Source organism: Plectropomus leopardus, chromosome 16 (assembly GCF_008729295.1).
Source record: "Plectropomus leopardus isolate mb chromosome 16, YSFRI_Pleo_2.0, whole genome shotgun sequence".
In the NCBI taxonomy this organism is placed as follows: Eukaryota; Metazoa; Chordata; class Actinopteri; order Perciformes; family Serranidae; genus Plectropomus; species Plectropomus leopardus.
Window position 1 is genome coordinate 13,336,644 of NC_056478.1, and position 21,780 is coordinate 13,358,423.

Sequence of the window (21,780 nt, forward strand, 5' to 3'; positions counted from 1 at the left end):
TTGAATGAGCAATGCTACAGCTGTGGTCAGGTGATACAGAAAAATATTTGCATCAGATTTAACTGAACTTGTACTTTATACTCCTAGTCTTTTACAAATGCATGATTAAGTAGCATAAAATTAACATGCAGGACGCAGGACTCAAATTCTGGTCTCCATGTCTCTAGTATGAAAACCATGTGATTTACGCTTGTGAAATAGAAGTATAAGAACGTGTCACCTCCTGTGCGGCAATCATGTTTCCTCCTTAACATATCGAGCACCATGTTCACGATATAAAAAAATATTTTATAAGGAAATGGGTTGAACAGAAACATTGTATTACAATGTAGAGATAAACATACATCTCACAACATAGCAAAACATGGATTGTGTAAACATGTCCTTGCAGTGACTTTGAGCGTCTTTCCTGTGTGTTTTAATGCTCAGAAAGCCTCTCTCTCTCCCTCTCTCTGTGAAACACACTGTTCCTCGGGGCTGTATTGAGAGTAGCAGCTCTGAAAACACACACAGACACACACACACACACACACACACACACCTTCCCTCTCTGCCCCACTGCTCTGCTCCAAAACATGAATATATTCATTTTTTGGAGGAGAGGCATCAGGCTACTTGACATAAATCGCATCCACACAGCACAAAATCTGCACAGAGACTCACAAAACAACACTTAAACACACTAACCTACATTTACATATAGCAGGAATATGACATGGCTTAATCAAATATGACAGTAGTAACGGTTGCACATGCTCATTGAAATCTGATCTGACTAGGCATGTTGACTCAGAGCAACATTACTTTCTTGCAATCCGTTCTTCGACAAATTGTCTTTATATACATAACCAATGCGCTTTGCAAAATACATTTTGGAGGAAACATGGGCACTGTCTAGATTAAATGTGACATCTTTAAACAACACAGAAGTCAAAGGGACAGGTGGGTGAACAAAGCACAGGACTCTGAAACAGGCGACTGGGATTCATGTTCTGCCACCAACCCTCTGCTGTAAGTGTTAGGCCTTTAAAACACTTGGTTTAGGTTTGCAAAAGATCCCGGTTTTGGTTAAATATTAAAAAGTCAATGCATCCTGCATCCTGCATCCTTGCGCTTCGAGTAAATGGTGATGTTTTCATTATTAAACCAAGAACACAATCTTTCCTAAACTCTAAAGGTCCAATATTGTAAAAGGTCAGATTTTCATGTATTTTTAATTATAAAGCAGGTATAGGTGCTTTATAAATACTGTGAAAGTTCTAAAACTTTCAATCCACAGAGAAAAGTAGATAGTCTATATTCAGAAACTACCTTTAAACAAGCTGTCAGGACTTCCATGAAGTTGTGATGGTACAGCTGTACTATTAATGAGAGGAATAATCTTTTTTTATTTAACTTAAAATCAAGTAAACATATTCTACTTGATACTTGAGCCAAAATACAAATGAGCATAACATGGAACTTTAACAGAGAGCTTAGCTGCATTAACCCAGCTGGCACTGGACTCTTATATCTGTCAGACATTAAATTTGAGTTGGAATAAAAATTGGGTTGACATTATTTTAAATGTCCAGCAGCATAAAAATGTCATGTTGTGTGAAAAAGAACTTTATGACATTTTGCAGATATTGAGTTTCATTATCTGTACTTTATGTCTAATTGTCATTATCAAGGTAAAGATTACGTTGGAAAATGTTGGATTTTGGTCAATAACAACAAAACCAACAAAATATCAACATGATCTGTCATCAGTATTCTATGTGAAAATGACATTGGATTTTTTCTGACATTACAACCTTAAATTTGACGAAATATCAACGTCTAACAATAGTGGTCTGCTGGTAGGATTACCATTAAATATTATTTGTGTTTTAGTTTCTGAAAATCAAATCCATTAACGTATACTGGATATAAATATTTGACGTTTGCATACACTTACCAAGGCAGCATTGTTTTTCAAACATGCTGATGAACCTGATATTTAGGGTCGGAGGAACATGAGATGACTTTAATGTGGACAGCTGATCACTGAGATGCACACACTCGTACAGATGACTAAGAGCTACATGACTTTTCATGACAACTTGTGGCGTCCTCATATCCAGTAGGCAGACTGTCTACTGGATTCAATGTCCTTTTCCATCTGCACAAACAGATGCACCCCATCTATGAATATGAGTGGTGGAGTGTGTGTATGAGTTGGTTTCCAGGGTTATGATTTTGTAAACCACAAACACTTCATAAATGAGCATCTTTTTGTCTCTGTATTAATGCACTTGTACATGTTTGTGTACATCCTTCTTAGCAACTGATAGGAATTAATGTAATCAAATATGTAGTGTATGCTAATGTATGCTGTATATAAATATGTTGGAACTGTGTATGTGCATCCATAAAAGCCAACTGATTAAGTGCTCTGAGAGCCAGTATGAGAGGGCCAACTGAGAGGCAGTGTCAGGAAGTATAATTATACAAATTTGCTGGCAGTTTACATGTGTGTGCATGTGCATATGGGCGTGTGTGTGTGTCCTCTTGGGTTTGTGCACACCCGATTGTTTGTGCATGTGTACTAGCGTGCGTGTCATTGTGTTCACACTTGTTGTGCGTGCACGTGTCTCCTGGTGAAATCTCCAGCTTCAAGTGGTCACGATGCACAAAGGCAGCTGCCAGCTTGCAGGCTCAGGGCCAAACACATTGCCTCAGAAATGACAGACGCCTGCCACACACAACTCTGAGGCGAACTGCACTGTGGGCTAGACGTATGACAGCACGGTTCACTGCAAATGAATCGAAGAGAGGGCATACTTTAGGAAATCATCATTTGTAATGCACGGCTTTATGTGTTCCTATCAAAGAGGATCGTTGCTACAAATGGAGTAATCTGTGCCTGCCAGTCATTAGAAAGTCAACAGCGCGGATACTTTGATCTAAACTGCCTTGATGTAGTGATACTTCCCTTTTTCTTAACAACTTTTATTAAACTGCCCTTGAGCAAAACACTGACCACCAACTGCTGAATGGCTGACTTGACAATTCTGTGGTGTGAAAAGGATATGATTAACTACCAGTAATGAGAATATCATGCTGCAGCAAAGCAGTTAACAGGAGTTTTAATGTTATGCAAAAATATTATGCATCTGAACATATTTATTAAAATCTAAAGCAAAAATAACAATGTCTTTTAAGTCTGTCAAACCACATATGAATGTATCACTAACCACTCAGCCATTTTTTAAAATTTAAATTAGGATTCAAAATCATGGAATAGTAAGCAGTATCCCCCAAGTACGATATTATCGCAATACTAAGGTCAAGATAAAATATTATTGCAAATTTAATGTATTGCAGTAACATATATTCAGATTTAGAGTGACTCAAGCTTTTTACAGCTGCAAATCAAGGACAAACTTTGTCAACATCTCATCAGACAAAGTTTTATTTATTTTGCAGCAGCATGTATCCAGTGGATTGAAAAAGAAAAGTTAATATTAACTATGTTAGCACAAATCACACTCTTGAAGGCTACTTTGCTTGTGATTATATGATTGTGGATTCAAAACAAGTTTTTATTCAGTTTTTTATTCTTCATTAGACTGAAAGACCTAAGAGAGCTTGCTGAACGTCAACAACTCGCATCTCACACACTTGATGAACGAGACGACACTGATGCTACGCAAATTTGTTAAGCATTGTTTTATATAGTTGGGGGAAGAGTTATTTTAAGGTTAACTCCATTTAAAAAAATTCTGTATACTAAAATGGTAAAAAATAACAACAACTGTTTATAGGTCTGACTCTACATAGCAGCGCTACACAGTTCCCAGTCTTTTCACATGTTTTCAGCAAGTATTTTCTGAAATATAATATATTCCTTCTCTATAATGTAAGGAATCTCAAATTTTACTTCACCCAGACTTAAAGAATTGTGCTGGTGGCACAATAATGGCAGGGGACAGTGCTAACAGACAGAGACTGTTGGTCATGCTTCAAAAAAACACCTGTCATTTATTGTATAGTAATCAAATCTGTATCTGTAAATCCGCTGTTATCTTATCTGGCCAGCATTCTTGTCAGAGCACAAATGAGTTTTAGAGTAACTGAGAATTCAGATATTCCTTTCAGCGTTATTTGGAAATGGTGATTTGGACAATGAAAATATAGATAACAACTTAACAAAAAAAGATGAGGTGTTGAATAGCCTTTGGATGTCATACAGTATCCATTTGGCAAAGCTCCAGACCGGATGGAGGAGTCTGTTCTAATCTGAGAGGCCAGAGACCCCAATCTACCCACAGGGTCTCAATTAAGAAGAGTCTAATCTGATAACAGACTGTGTACACACACACACACACACACACCCCACACACATACAAACACACACAAACACACATCTCCAAAACACATTCACACTGTCCTTCTGTTATACACACCAAAGGACCTGTGAAAATCAATCCATGCTTGGGCCTCAATTAAAACAACACCGAATGAATTCCCCTTCACAGTTTTTAATATGCATTTGCACAGTTAGAAGGTTAAAGGAATGGTTTGGATTTTTTTTGGAGTCGGGGTACATAAGGTACATATCCATAGTTAATGTATTACATACAGTGGATGTCAGGTGGCCAACCCCCAATTTGAAGACACAGGCAGGAGTGGCAACAAGGAAGCTCAGCAATGTACACCTGTGGATAGGATTTAGTTCCCCTAAAAATAGTCCCACCCAACAACAACAAAAAAATCAATAATAGTTAAAGTGTAAGCTAGTGTGAGCATTTTCACCGCTTTACCTTTCCGTCAGACAGGCCGTTTCAAAGGGAGCTGCTAATGGCTTCAGTTTCTCATCTGTGCTCTCCCCAAAGCCACCAGACTCCACTGACCAAAACAATCATTTCTCGCTGCACATGGGAGCAGCTGCCTCAATTAGTTAGTTAGTTTGTGTTTTTGTGTGACTTTGATGAATCTGAAGGAACACCTTTTTAACACCAAAGTCACACAATAATTTAAACAAACTCACTGTTTAAGGCAGCTGTTGACCAACAGCTGCTGTGTTCAGCTATATTAAATTACAGTTTTTCTGAATGGAGTCTGGCTTTGAGGAGAGCAATTAAAACGGCTTCAGTTCTCCACTGAATATCGCTGTCTGTGTCAAGTTAAAGCACTGAAAATATTCTATATATTGTATCCATTTAGACTAATTTTAGTTTAGATTTTTTAGGTGGGATTTTTGATAGGTGGCTAAAGTACATTTAGCTGCTGACCTTGTCCACAGCAGTACATTGCTTTGCTTCCATGGCAGTATCTCTACCTGCTTCTCCAAACTAGGGGCTTGCCAACTGATATCCATAGTAAGTGATACACTGACTATGGATAAGTACCACATTCAGCCTCACTTTAGAAGGTGCAAACTATCTCTTTAAGTTAAAGAAAATGGGAAAAGGGAAGGAAACCCCCAGCAGGACAGCCAATCAGTTAAATATGTGTATTGGCTAAATAATTTAATTTTTAAGGATTAAAAGATGCACTACCAGTGCCGACAAGTAGATATTTTTTTTCAGGTTTTAGTGTCTTATTCAAAATACTTAAGACGGGCTGTGACTCCTGCTGGGATCAAACCTCTGATCAGCTTCAGACAGAGATTCAAGCAGCTGCAGTCAAATATATAAAGAATAATATTGGTTTTTCCTGTGCTAGAAACAAAATCATCTACAACCTTTCAAATAAGCAAGTAAAAATAGAGATCAGCTCATTTGGGTTGTGTGTGTGTGTGTGTGTGTGTGTGTGTGTGTGTGTGTGTGTGTGTGTGGTGACCCCGGCTCCCCCTTCTTATTATCTCCCATCATATCACCCTGCATTGACGATAGCTTCCACATCTGCAGTGCATCCCTGTGAGGCCAGGAGGTGACGAGAGCATCCTACGCCAGAATGACTCGGCAGGATTTCTTCTGCGCTCCCTCCATCCCCACACTCCTACCCACAGACTGACTCACTGCTCTCTGGCTGAGGCCCAGTCTGTCTCAACTCCTCCTCTCCTCCCTTCTCTCCTCACTCCTAGTGCCTGTGATCCGATGTGAATGGATGCTGACGCTGGAGGGCTTTCTGCAACACTGCTTTCACCCATCAACTCAAATTCTGATCAGAGGAAGGAATGAGAGAGGGAAAGAAGGAGGGAAGGTGGGAGAGGAGGATCTGTTGGGTGTATTGGAATGAGGCCTTAGAAGGTAGGAAGCCAGGAGGTTTTAAAAGGTGAATCAGGACTATCAGTTACTGATCATTACTAAGCATGTGCAACTCTCAACAGAGCTGAGAAAGAAGTGAGATGGCTCACTCATCTGCCACTTCATTATTAGTTTTGGAAATAAACGATGTGTTTCATTCACAGTGTTTTTATTAGGAAAACAAGTTTAACATCTCCTGGCTGCAGTCTGATGAGGACTGGAAATAGCGAGGGAAAAATGTGAGCCCTGTTACATATTTGTTTGCATTTTTGGAAGAATAAGTTAATCAAATTAACTATTAACAGATTCCATTTTGTTGTGTACTATTGGCTTTACTGAAAACTATCACTGAATAACTTTAATACTGTAGAAATATTAAAAACCAGATCAATCTTAGGCATGTTCTGAAGCGTTCCCAGTATTGTCCCAGTACGGACTTGGCCAGAGAAAGTTTCGAGTGTGTCTTCTGCTCTATGAGCCCGAATATACGGAAGCAGAGTGGAAGATCCAAGTAATTATACACATGGAAGAAACTTTCTTTGCTTAATGTGCCACTGAGCAACTTATTGGAATGAACATATTTTTTAGCACTTGAGAGTGTCAGGCTAGCTGTTCCGCTCTGTCTTTATGCTATGCTAAGCTTATCAACTCACGGCTCTAGCTCCATAAGACATGAAAAATATATCATTCTTTTGATCTAACTCACAGCAAGAAGAGTATTAGGTAAATTTCTTAAAATTTGAACTCTTCCTCAAAATACAGGCAAATTTTAACACAAAAAACCTTTTTTCTTAAAAAAAAAACTGCTGTATTTAAAGTATTTGTGAGTGTTTCCTTTGGCAGGTGACAGGCTGTTGTTAGTTTTATCCTGTTGCACCCTGTTAGGAGGCTGTCGTGGCAGGTCTGTTTGGGTGACTGTCCTTTTGCTGACAAAGAAATGGCTCTCTTGTCCTCTACACCCTGACAAGCTAAAGTTAAGCTTGGAAGAAACACAGAGGGTAAAAACAAAGGAGCAAAGGTAAAAAGTGGGAGATGGGATAGAGTGGCTGCGGGTGACTTAGACTTTTACAGGTTTTACAGATCTGTCTGATGCAATCCTGCAACCTGTCTGTCTTCAAAAACCATTTCCACTTTCTTTCTTCTCCTACATCAAGATGACACTTCAAACTGTGAAGTGTGTGAAACTCTTCCGATAACCATTTGGTACATGACGCGATTTCTTTTGTCAACTACATTCAAAAGCCTTGATCTAAGCAACAACGTTGTGCACACCTATTATAAGAAAAAACAATGCAGAGAGTTATTTGTAGCCTTCAAAACCCTAAAGCTTCTCAGACTGTGAGACACTTGGCCATACTGTGTGATAGTAAAAATGAATAAGATGGGCTCAACAAAACCCTGATGGTCCCATTAACTTAGGAGGCTGCTCCTTTGGGGCAGCTATTACAATAATAGCTATAGAGGACTGCAGAGTTGTGTATCAGTTCACAGAAAGGGGAAACAGAGAGCTGATCTACAAACACTTGGACACAATTCAATACCAACGTAAGATGCAATTACCCTTCATATGCAGTACTTGAATAGAGGTAAAGACTGAAAGATCTACATTGAGTCAGCAAAGCCACAGCATTTCTTATTGCGCATTTATAAGACATAACTGCATCGAAAGCACAACATAAGGCAAGCTCCGAACCAACAAGCAGTGCAGTGCCCAGGGGGGCCCTGACACAACTGCGGCCCCCCTCCCACAGGCCTCCCCTGACATCAATAAATGGAGGCTGATATAACTGATTTTAAGAGGCTGCGGCTAGTGAAGGGAGTGGCATTCTGTGACACTAGACACTCAAGACATCTATTGCTACTAACCATGTTGGCATAGCTTGTTGGGACGGGGGGAAAATCAAGCTAAAAAGTTATGCTAATTATTTGCAAGGGAACAACAGGCGTGGCCATTTTCAAAGAGATCCCTTGAACTCACCTAAAGATATCTCAATAAAAATGGGCTCTATGGATGGATGGTCTCCCCTAAACTTGAGAGGGTTTGTTCCCAGTAAATGTTTTGTTCCATACAATCAATGTACTCCCTCAAATTAAAGCTTTGTATTTGTCTTGTTAGAGCAACCAGCCTATTTGAATAATGAACTGCCAAACATGTACAGATATATAACACTTAAAAAATATATATATTTTTTTTAGAACTCAAAATGTTACCTGTGTTTTTATATGCACGAGATCATTAGTAATGTTAACTGTAAAATAAGAACCATATCAGTATGTAATTACTTAACTCTCCACATTGATTTAGTTTTCAATTAGCCCATATACAGTAACTCAACAGCAACAAATGAAGTCCTGATATTCAATTATGAGTTTTGGTTTGAGTGTACCACCTCAAGATTTTCAGTAATTCCACCTGGCCACCCCAGTATTTTTTTTTAATCATCTAAGGGCATCACTGCTTATAAGGAGCTGCTTTTATCCTGTTCAGGGTCCCAAGAAGCCCCGCTAGCCAGCATGCAGTGTCCAAAGACAGGAAGACACTTGATAAGTTGCAAGTATGTCACAGGGCTAAAGGGCAACATACACTACAATGTATGACAGGCATCAGCGCACACACAGTCATCACTGTTTTTTATGTAAGACCACAAAGCGGCTGGGTCTTGGTACATGCAAGCTGATTTCCATCAACATGTCAAGATCATTTTTTTGAGTCTTCGAATTCTCAGCATCCTGGATCAGCAGATTTGCGACACAGCTTGTGTGTGTTGCACTTAACACACATAGTAGACAAACATATTCTCACTCAAAGGCAATTCAATTTTTAGTTCAGTTGTATGTCTTTGGCATGTAGGAGAAAACCAGAAAACTGATACAAAAGATGCACAACATGTTTTTAAGTTGAGTGATTCCACGCTGACTGAAGATCTAATGCTCAGACCAACTAGTAAGAGTGTCTCACTTGTGAGGCTCAAGCACTGAATTTGCATTTTCTCTTCCAAATGTCCACAACTTACACATTATGTATGGATGAGGACTGAAAGCCAGCATTCGTCCTCTTGAAATTTTAATGGGATGAGAAAAGGCAATGAGAAGTGGGATGTGTAGTCCCTCTCGAGACCTCCTCCTGCTCCTGTTACTTGTTCCTCCCTCTTTACTTCTGTCATTCAGTTCTGTTACTCAGATTCTTTACCTATTCTTCCTCACATGCCTAATCTTCCACTTCGTCTCGCTGCTGTCACTGACCTCTTCCTCCAAATGTCTCATGTGACTTTGCAGCCTCTCCTTCCTGTCTTGATGTCTCTTGAGATGCAGTAAGTCTGCTCCTTTCTTGCTGATGTGTCTCGAGGTCGTGGCGTTGGACGGCAGTGCTTACTAAATGTCAGAGGCGGTCAAGCGCCTCCGCAAGAACACAACCCGCCCTAAAAGCCGCTGCCGGCCACCTGTCCATCACATCAGCGCTGTCTCAGATCATTGGCTCTGACGTTTAACCCATTCACCACTTTACACTGTGACAGATCACTGGCCAATGATATGATTGGCTCTGATGGGTAAATGCTGCATCTGGGATTGGAGGAGACAGTGGACAGCAACTTCCTTGAGGTGAGGTGATTCTGCACTTCACTCCGTCTTCTATCTCAGAACTTGGACATTTGCAAATGAAAAAAGAAATGCTTGTCAGCCAAATATCAGTTCTTGGATGTTGAATTGTCCTTGATGCAGCACCAAGGAGAGGTTTGAAAATGGGCCTTGGTGCCAAGTGTATAAACACGTGTAATAACGCCTTTTTTGATGGCGGGTAGTCAAGAGGCGATGGGAAATTAATTGGGTAGAGAGGAGCTGAAATTAAGAATGCTGCCTTTATATGCTGATAAGGTCTTTGCCTAATGAAGGTGAATTGTTTTTCTCATAATGATGATCAAATTGCTCTGAATCTCATATTTTTTTATCTCATCCAAAACCAACAATGTGTGTGTGTGTGTGTGTGTGTGTGTGTTGTGTGTGTATGTTTATATGTTTGTGTGCCACTGTGCATATTAAAGGAATAGTATGCAGGATTTTCCTGAAAAACAATGTATGGATTCATAAAAAAGTTGCAAATTATAACCCACTGGGAGTGTTTTCTGGTGTATTTGTCTGTGGAATGTTCCAGAGTCCTGTGCGGTTCTGACTTTCAAGACCCACTCCCAAACCGCACCTGTCACATGAACATATGAACAAATCCTACACCAGACACTGTTCAAATATTTGGTTAGGCAGCACTTTTAAAGTGATGATTTTAGGCATGTATTTTACAACAAAGGTAAATCAAAAAAATGAATATTTTTGCTTATTCTCATAATACTTAGCAGCACATCACCACAGTAAACATGCCTAATTGAAGCAGCTCTCATATTCCAGATGGTGCAGAAGACAGAGCCAACGTGCAAAGTTAGCATCACAAAATTAAAACGTTATTGCATTAAAAAAGATCAGGAATCCCACACATTTTTCTGTGTCGAGGTAGTAGCAGCACTGCAGTGGATCTATGAAATTTTACTTTTACTCCATTACTTTTCTTAAATAAAATGTATGCTTTTACGCCACTAAATTTTATATACATATGCATCTAGTTAGTTACTACAAAATAGGGAAGGAAGAAAGGAATGGGAGGAAAGTAAAAGCAAAAACAAGACCCTAAGAACATGTACCATACTTTTTTAATTCTAGAAATTATAAATATAGTTTTTTGGACATACATTTTTTTGATAATATCTCATAATACCCCCCAGCTAATTTTTCAGGTGATTACCTTGTCACATTTTACTGATTTTTTTTTGCGATTTGCATGACGTTTCTTGCCTAGTTGCTCATCGTGTTTTTTCTCATGTTTTTTTGTTTTTTTTCCTGGAAGGTTTCTGTACTTTTACCCAAATGTGGCTTTGAGGAACATCCTGTCTTCTGTTGGACAGGTAGGTTCTGGTGGTTAGCTTAGTGTGCTTGCAGGAGTATCAGCTTTTCCATTACAACATATGTAATGTTCCTACAATAGTAGCTTCCAGTTTATATACCAGCAGTGTAGAGAGAAGGGGCCAAGTTTGAATGTTGTGTAACAATTCCTGCATAGTCTACCTTTAATTGCTTGTGTGTGTTTATATTTATGCTGTGTGTGTGTGTGTGTGTGTGTGTGTGTGTGTGTGTGTGTATAACAACTCACTGGTGTAAACCCTCAGGTGTTTGTGAGAGTTCACACCTGTGCCCCAGTGATGGGAAAGCCTCAAAGGCAGAGTAAGTGACCCAAATAATGAGCGTTCAGTCAGAGACCAACAGAGAGAGGAGCAGACACAGAGCGTCTCCGTCACCTCCTTTGCCCTGTGCACAGTTTTGCAGGCGCGCAGACACATTTGCCAAATGAAATGCCGTCTGTTTGCATGACAGTCAGCGAAAACTAACAGTTCACACAGGCAGCAAACTGTGAGACTGGCCCCTGCTCAGAAATACACAGTTCATGTTGCACCACAGCGAGTGTGAGGGCCTAATTGAGCGCGGTGGCGAGACGAACACATCGACTTAGCAGAAGGTCATTCTCGTCTTTTGCAGTTTTGCACGCCCCTCTTACCTCTCTCTGTTGAACTTGAGGGAGTGGAGGATGGCTGGTCTCTTCTGCCTCAGGTTCCACAGGTGAACGCTGTCATCAGCCAGAGCACTCACCAGCGCTCCCTGTCATAACAGAAGAGATGTTTTATTTTACATTCACAGTCATTGAAATTCCTCACAGACATATCTATAGACTACACATGGTGTCTGTCAGCATGACGACTCAGGCTGGATTCTCTGGAAACTGATTTTAAATCAGGCAGCTTTCTCCCAGGTAACGATGACTCATAAGATGTATAGAAATATAGTGCCTGTGTAGGAGGCACTAAAAACTGTCTCCGTCTCTCTGAGGGTTTGTTTAAATTGCTGAGTCACAGTCTCACACACACACATACACACACACACACACACACACACACACACACACACAATAAAGCATGAAATATTGCATTTCTCATAAAAATGAAGTAAATAAAACTTGTGTTTTTTGTCCAAATAAATCAGAAAGTGCTGAAGCTATTCAACACTCAAAGCATGTTTCATCAGTGAACACTTGACAAAATGCTAAAGATTTTTTTCCCTGTGGCCTAGGGGTTTACTGCTTAACATGACATAAAGATATAACGTCTGTTTAAGCTGAGCGGGGTTGATTTTCTGCAATTTAAAAAAAATAGGAGCGATGCTAACCACCGGACTTATACAACATAGTTGTCATGCAGTGTCCTTCTGCTTAAAAATCTCTGGTGGGAATCAACCAATAATTTTTCAGTACTGCTGGAAAGTGTTATTGACAAGTGCACTCCCATGCACTGTGTAAAAGAAAAAATCAAAAGCAGTTTATATGATCACCAGATAAACATACTCTGTACCCTATTTTATCAAACTTCATTTAAGGTATAATGGTATCGTATTAACTTGCTGTGAGCTGTTAATTCACCACTTCTCCATCTTACAGAGCGGTCTTGGTGCTGCTGCTTTCATGTCTGCAGCTGCAAAGAGTAGCTTGAAAGTCAAGAGCACTCACTCTGTAGCAAAATCTGGGGACCAAAACGCCCTCAGAAGTACACTGAACAGAAAAACACTACTACTTGATTTAAAGCAATCTCAGTTGACTGAGGGGTCTCCGACTGGTGATTCGAGTCTCCAACTTTCAAGGGGCAGCCCTCATAAAAGCTGCTATGCATATTATCTAAAATGACAAACATTCCTCATTTCCATTTTAGGTCAAAAGAAAAGCAAGCAAGACCAAAAAATGTGAAAAGGATATTCGGTGCCAACTTTTCACACTTGAAAGGTCAGAATACTCAATGCTATGAACACTGAAGGGCAGCACGATGAGAAAAATATGCATTAAGCAATAATGTTGCTAAATATTGCAATAACAGTATTGGTTGCAATAAACAAATAGATTTTTAAGTGTACTCAGTTCTGCCTATGTGCTGCTTTCAGTATACTGTTTGAATGCAAATACAAAAAACTGCAAAAATCTGAAAATATTGATCATTGATCTGAAGACAAAACACACCAATAAAAAAATCAACATATATCCTTTACATTACAACAAAGAAAACCTTACCCTGTACAAAACATGGAAAAACAGTGGGATAAGCAGAAAAAACGAGAGATTCTTTCGCACTACCTTTCTTACAAAAGGACACAGTAGCAACTACTTTTTTGGGTGAAATGTGATCAGCAGGGATAAGCATTTATGAATCTGTCCCTAAATCACAGAGTCACCTGTCTTTGACTATGTAAAACAGTGCTGGTCTTATTGGTGAGTACAGTCAGGAACAGGTCGCTGATTAATGTTTTTTGTGACCTACCTCATTGATGAGAAACTGTAGCTGGATGACGGCCGCTCCACTCTCATGTTGACAGTAACACTCCACGCCTGGACGACCGAACCTGAAAGATTTTCTGTCAAGGAACATACAGTACACCAAGGGAACCTCTTGTTTTTGTTTGTGGAGGCACTGCAGCCCAGTATGCACAGAATATGCATGAGGTATTCTTTTTTAAAATGTGTGGCAACCCAGGACAAATGCCTCTATGTTTGAAGGTCATTTGCTCCTCGCTACACCTGATACAAAGGTCATGACACTTGTTATCTGGTTACCTGCGGGGAAGAAAAATGGAATATCCACAGTGACATTTTTATGGTCTACCAACAGAGCTTGGACATATTCATCACCTAAAATGCAGACAGCGCAGGACTTCACTGTTTCTGACTCCAGACAGGCCATTCCTTTCTTGAAAATACTGTAATTATTCAACACCTTACAATTATACACCATAGGCATTAGTTTTACCAGGGAGCTTATTATTTTAAGATGATAATATGTTCTTAGAATAAAGACACACACAAAAAGTTACCTAACCTGAACACTTTATGTAATTAAAGAGGCCCTATTATGCTCATTTTCTGGATCATATTCTAGGATCTACTGGAATAGGTTTAAACGTCTGTCTGAAACAGTCTGTTTGAGCTTATGTCCCGTCTCCTGAGATGCCCAGTCTGCTATGATTGGTTAGCTGGCTCCCTATGCAAATTCAATTCTACTTGTACACTGTGATATCACCAAGTCCCATAAGTAAATACTGAAAGTCAAACGAGCTGTTTCAAGCAGCTTAGAAGCAGTGTCCTCTGAGGGAGAGAGAGAGAGACCTCCATTTGACTTGGACTTTGGGCTTTATTACTTAGGAGACCTTTAACAAGGACAAAAATGCTATACAAAACAATAAAGAAAAAGGAAAAACCCAAAAAGCATAATAGGTCTCCTTTAAGACATTCAATCATCACCAGAATTTCCGTTGGCATTGTAAATTACTGCAAATCATGGATATGTAAAATATTTCATGTGTAGTAGCTACGTTGACACTTCATGTTTCTTTACATTTCAGTAAGGCTGTGGTTGATGAGTGGCTATAACTAAGCACAAAAACCACTTGGTCAGGGTTAGGAAAAGATCTTGTTTTGGCCTAAAATATGTGGTCATCTTGACTGGAAATGCTGTATTGTCTCCCTAAAACCAACCAGTTTGGTGTCACAATCGCAACTGAAATGCCTAATGTCTCCCTGAAAAACTCAAGGTTTTGGTACAATAATCATGAGCAGGAATGATGAAATGTTTCCCAAAAAACAACCGGTTTTGTTTGTTGGTTTCACACAACGGTCTGCAGTTGTTTGCTGCTTGGGAAGCATCTTAAATGTAATCAGAAGTACTTAATTATAGAAACGTTACTATGCCATATTAATATACAAATGTTACTTATTCGTGAATTACAGAAGTGTACAATGCCAACGTTTTCAACGTTGTGATTGTTATACACAAATACTAGTATGTCAGACAGAAGAGAGTGTCTGCGAGGAATACAAATATAGCAAAACACGGGAACACTAGCAGTGCTGCAGGGAGGGAAGCAAACTGTAACATGACTGAGGGGAGAGAAAATGGAAGGAGGGGGAGAATTAAGATATTCAAATACATAGAAAATGAATCAGCAAGAGAAGAGCTGGATATTATGTGAACAGATGAGAGATTAATAGTGGGGAGGGAGGGAGAGAGGGGATACAGTTACACAGAGATTGGCAACTCTGATAAAAGATGCAGAGGTGAGAGAAAACATGCGAAAAGGGGCGGAAGGACAGAAAAAAGAGAGAGATGAGGGAAGGGAGAAGGGACTGACAGAAAATAACAGGCTTCTCCTCCTGAGGAGAGTGAATGGGTGAGCTTACTGATTATACCCATTCATTCTTCCCATGACTCGCAGGACTGAGGTGGGGGGCGGTGATTTTTCATACAGGGGGCACATAGAGGTGTAACACCCTGGAGACGACGCTATTGCTCATCATTAGTTAGTGTGTGTGTGTAAGGGTGGGGGGTGTTAGGCTGTTCTGCACATGACCAGCTACGATGAAATGCCTGCAGAGGAATCCATCTACAACACAGTGTGTACCACAGAGTGACTTATGAATAAATATATATACACACACACACACACACACACACACACACACACACACATATATATATCTATATATAGTACTCTGCTGTACAAACTAATCTATAGATTGAAGACAATGTTTTTTTGTATCTGGCAAGTGTTTAAATGTGCAGTTTTTGATTTTATTTTGTTGAAATATTTATATTTTATGCAGAATCTAAATCTGAATCTGAGTTACTGTTGTTGTTTACAAACTAAAGAACTGATTTTTTACTAAATACTTAAAGGTGAACTACATTTATGTTGACATATACTACTGTAACACTTGTTTTCTTGCAATTGTCGTGAAATCAATAATAAAATATTCTCACTACCTTTGTCATATCATCAAGAATATGGTGATCACAAAAATAACCTGAAATATCATGATATTACTTATAATCATATTGCCCAACCCTTGTTTCTTTTATGCATCCATGTAGAAAACATTCAGGGAGACTGAGGGAAAGAGAAATTCCTTTAATTAACCATTAGGCAGAAAACAACTGCTGCACATGTTGGTAATGGCAAAGGTAGCAACAGCAACAAGCAGAGCCCTAAAAATCTAACTGAAATACCAATAATCAAGTCCTCCTCTCCCACAATGCAATCTGCTCCCTCAGCCCCCAGACGGGCTCCAGTGTAATTTATTAAGCTCTAATGCATGTAATCATTCCTGAGGTGTGCTGTGACCATCTCAATGATGAAGCCAGCACCACACAGCTTGTTCCCCCTCGGCCAAAAGCCCCAACCTCTCTTTCCTTTTGACTGAATACACAATGTGGAGTTTATAAGTAAACACACTCACACTATGTTTTTTAATCCCTCTTTCCTTACACTTTGCATCATTTGACAAATTTATCAATTTGTGTTCAATGGCTACCATTTCATATATACTGTAGTTATATATGACTATAAAGGTATCGGCTTGATTCAGCAGACTTTGTGCTGCCTGTAAAGCCCCCCCTCAGCTCTTCAGGTGGATTAAGCTTTGACCTCCCCCCACTGGACAGGCAATTAAAGGACTACAGCTCTGAGCCAGCGATGCTCAGACCAGGAGAAATCTACAAGCTCCACTGGACTCCAGCCAGTAATCCCAGAAGGAGGCTGGGCAGACCTAAACCGTGACACCTGGAGGGAGCCATCCCATCAATGAAGATTAGATCTTCTCCTCTATGCCACCTAGCTTAGTCTCCAAAGAATGAAACATCTATTATATATTCAACTGCCACCCCTCTATAAACCCTCAGACCTTTGGTTCTGTTTTAGTCCACTTTAGACCCCATGAATGTAACGGAGGTGTAACCTTCTCAAAAACAAGCACTGCATGGTAGGTATAGGAGGAGGAATTGTCCTGAAAGTTGGAAATTGTAAAAAGTACTGACTGGTCTCAAAATTTATATGGAAAAATTACATAATCCTGTACAAAACGTTCATCTAATCAGCGTGATAAAGCTTCAACCAGACTCTTACTGCCAAATCTAAAATTCTCTTATTGGGCTTTTTTTCTGAAGCCACTTTATAAATGCTTTAGTCCAAATGACAATTTATACTTGCAGGCTATTGTCATGCACTGTTCATACATATACCTACAAAATGTAATGCACCACAATTGGAATATAACACCTGAAATCATGATCCAGTGATTCGTATCTAACCTATATAATTGGAAAGGTTGCAATCACTTCACCAAGCCCTGATGGGAGTAAGAAGTAGTATGAAGACCAAAAATCCTCTTAGGATGTAGGCTATGGGTGGAAGATGGATCAAACTAACACATGACTTTCCCACGGTGGACCTGTGTGCGTGTCCTGTGTGAAACCAAGTGAACTTTGAGATATGTCAAGGTATTTGGTCACCATATTTCTTTTCTTAAATCTAAACTACAGCATGTAACTTTACTTGCCTGAACCTAACCTATGTAACTTTACATCGCACAACCAAGCTTCTCTTCCTAAACCAAACCACATTCACTTAATGTTAAGTACGTAACTTGATTCGCGGGCTGCTAATTGGTTAACCTTCTGTGATGGTACATTGATTCTGGACACCAGTAAAGAGGAATTTAGATTCTCCTGTAATCTACATCTATCAGCATCTTCCATCTGTGATGTGTGCTTGAGGGGATAAACTGCAACCAGAAATTTCAACAGATTGAACAGTGAGAGGATGTGCATTGTTCAGCTAACCTGCAACTTCAGGTTTTGGTTCCATACAGCAATAATAATACAGGAAAATACAAAAGCACACATGTATCTGCACAATGAATACTAGGTACTGCACAAAAGAACATGTGACGGATGGAAAAACAGTCAGCATACTATATAATGCTTTCATTAACATATATCTAATCACCACCAAGTGACATTTCCTGTACAAAGCTCTTCTTCACATTAGGGTCGAAAACATTACTTGGTGGCTTATGAATGTATGTTCATGGGGACCCTATGTAGTATGTAGACACCATTTTTCCATCCATACAGCAAAAGCACATTAACAATTAACGAATGTGTACCTTTGTGTTACCACAGGGAACAAGGCAGATGGGTCAGTGATGCCTGGGCACATAAACCTGAGCCTATCACTTGAAAATAACAATGTTGATTAATGTGGGATAGAAGCAACAGGGATTTGAAAAAGCAGGAGAGAAAGAGGAAGAAACTTATTCAAGTCCTAAAAAGCTAATTCAGTATCACTTTGTACCTGCCTTGAAGAGAGATGGGGAGAGAGAACACAAAAAGGTAGAGCAACATATTTGTGTTTTTTGCCAATACACAAATTTGTCCCACCGCAAACAGAACACCAGTTTTTCACAAAATAGTCCCAGCATGAAGTTGAATTTCTATAAATGTAATACACCAAAATTCATACATATCTTACACAATCAAGAGCAATCAATCTGTCTATTACCCACACATTTGGGAAGGCTGCAATCATGTGACAAATGCACTAAGGGGAGTAAAGAAAGAAGTAGCTCATAAAAAGAAACAATTTAGGATACTGGATGGCTGAGTTGGTGGATGGGTTACAAAACACAGGACATTCCAGTAGACAGGTGTTTAATCCATGCAAAATTTTAGTGAACTTTGAGTTATTTCAAGGTACACGGTCACCATGTTTCTCTCCCTAAACCCAACCTACGTAACTCTATGTAAAGTATGAAACGTTATGTGGTTTTTGGGGTGCTAATTTGTTAAACATCACGCAAACCTTTATACATGGATATGTGCACATTTCTGTGCTCATCCAAACTAAGACAAGGGGCATTCAAAACATGTGCAACCTCTGAAACTTGTCAAACAGAGACAACATAGAAGAAGTTCAAAAAACAAGTGTGGCGAAGTTGTTTCAACAGTGGTGCTTTAACCAAAGTGAAATATGTAGTGTGACAGAAGTTCACTGATGAACTGAAAGGTCAAAGTTTAGAGCTTCATATACTGCAAGAAATTAAAAACTGAAAGACTGCAAGAGGGACGGGAAAAAAGCTCATCAGCGCGCACAGAATCACTGTCACAGCCAGTGGATGAGGACAGAGGACCCCAATGCTCACTCCACTTGACCTATATGGCTGCGATCCTCGAGGATGCTGCTGGCTAAACTGTCGCAGACTTGGAGAGGGACACTGACATCCATGTAGGTCAAAATGTGAAAGTAAAGGAGTGCAAGCTAGCCTCGATTAGCTCACTTAATAAGGATTGTGATGTTTGGTATGCCTGAAGGCTTTAATTATGTTTGCAAGCTGAGAAGAGAAACAGTGACGAGAGAGAAAGTGGTGCCTGTTTGCCAAATCATAAGACATAGTCTACCTCCTTGAAGCGTCAAAGTTACTGACCCTTCAGGAGAGTAATCACTTGAGCTGGTTATTTGTCATCACAAAGCATGGAGAAATTGATCTGCAGTAAATTCTCAAATGTTCCCTAAATTTAGCAAAGAGTAAACTAAACTTAAAACTTGACAAAGCAACAATGTAACTTTTGAGGTACCATGCAGTTAAGACAATGAGAAACTTGGCAAGAAATGTCTTGCAAATTACAAGAAATTAGTCCATTTTAAAAATGATTTTTTTATAAAAGCTAGGAAAAAAGTCCAGAAAAGTATATTCATTTTAATTATATATTCAAAATATTTTTACAGAATTATTATAATTTTAAAGGAGTCTTTTTGAGGTTATTTCTTTATTTTTTGTGGCAAATATAAGGGGATTTTCTTGTACTTTTTACTAATTTCTTGCCAATTCTTGGGTCATTTCTTCTCAAATTGGTCAGTCCAATAAATCTGTGGTTGTCTGTGGCAGTACATCCTCTGTAAACAGTTTGTTTCATCTCTGCACAGAAAAGCTGTCTAGTCTCTTTTTAATGTGTAACCTTGCGACAGTGCCTGAGCGCTGTTAGTCGGGATGATTTGGGCCCAGCAGCAGCACGGTCCATCTCACTCAAAATTACTTAATTGAAAACTCTTTCCTAATGTTGCCTGGCAACCAAATCTTCCAGGGCCTCAGAAAGAGAGAGGGGAGGATTTAAGGTTGTGCTTTTCAAACTGCTCACATTGACTTCTCTCTGAAGACAGGCAGCACATTATCATGAAGCGCACATACCCGCTGACACAGACATGATCATAAAAACCTCCTCAAAATAAATTCAAACCCTTAAAGAAGGAAAAACTGGATTTTGTTCATGTTTCAAGTAAATGCTGGCACTATAATTATCATAAAAATGCAGCAAGGCGACGACAAGACATTGAATCCAATGGGAGAAGACTTAGCTTCAGTGCATGAAGAGGTGGTTCTCAGGTTCTGCGTTCTTCTTTTTTACATTCACACGCATCAAATTAAGAGACACTAGTACTTGCAAAATAACTTATACTTGACATAAGTAGATTGTTAAGCTCTTTCTTTTCAAGTTTTGTAACTACTTCAGAGACAGAGACACACAGAGAGAAATAAAATTCTGCATCTGTTTTTTGAAGCTTGTCTGAGGTTGAAAAGTTGTATCAATAAAAAGACAATACTAGAAAGAGCAATGAAAACTGAGTTAGTAAATAAATCATGGGACACACAGAGCTTGTGACTTAAACATCACAAGACAAAATTCATGAATTCATCTTGTTGCATCCTCACCTAGTTAACATTATGCACAGTTAATAAGGTGTTAAGGCACAAACATCACATGGTGGTTATGTTTCGGCCAATAACACCCAAGTCTGGTGGAGCAAGAGCTGCTGCAAAAGCAGATACAGGTTGGGGAAATCACCCAGGGTTAGTGTCACAAATGCTGCCAGGAAACAGCTTCATGTGTTGATGAAAATCTCCCAGGTTCAGTTTTTAAAATAGGAATTGGAAACACCACAGTGTGTTGTTAAAATCACCCTGGTTCTGTGGCTTAAACCCCAGTAGAAACACCGAAAGAGTTGCCAAAAAACAATTGGTGTTATTGGTTTGGAACAGTGGTCTGCAGCTTTGTAAGCATCTCCAGGTGACACACCATTCCAATGATCAAAGTCAGCTTGTACATTATGTTACTTGACAAACGTTGATATTATATGTATGAAATGCACAAATGTAAAATGGTTTGCAGAAATGTATAATACTGACATTTTCTCCTGGCAACTGCGCTGCATTAATGATAGTTGATGGAAATTTGCATTAATTCACATTTTCCTTGTCAATTTCATTGATATTTGGATCTAAAATCTTACAAATGATTCATCAAACTTTCAATGCATACATTTTTGCAGCCTCTATGTTAAACCTTTCAGGACAATAATAGTCTTTCTTGGACAACCAAAATGTTTCTTGCAGATGACAATAGCAGCTAGTAGGAAGGTTCAATTATATTGAGGTTTAATTTTTAAATTAATACATAGGCTAGAAAATACAACAATTGAAATACAATGACTATAGTCATTTGCTGATAATTTATTTCATTCACATAACAAATTACAAATGGTTTTTGAGGTGACATTTCTAAAGGTTTTTGATTTGCAATAGCATTACGATAAAAGGGTTAAT

At 39.2% G+C, this 21,780-nt stretch overlaps 1 protein-coding gene across 3 annotated transcripts in view; it reads right to left on the minus strand.

Moving 5' to 3' along the window:
- Positions 1-21,780, minus strand: part of stxbp5a (syntaxin binding protein 5a (tomosyn)) — a 127,368-nt gene that overhangs the window by 59,363 nt on the left and 46,225 nt on the right. For all 3 annotated transcript variants that reach the window (XM_042503040.1, XM_042503039.1, XM_042503038.1), the window contains exons 3-4: positions 13,613-13,694; positions 11,812-11,912 (exon numbers count right to left, since the gene is read on the minus strand). In XM_042503040.1, the coding sequence (XP_042358974.1) occupies positions 11,812-11,912; positions 13,613-13,694 (183 nt within the window). The remainder of the gene's footprint in view (positions 1-11,811; positions 11,913-13,612; positions 13,695-21,780) is intronic.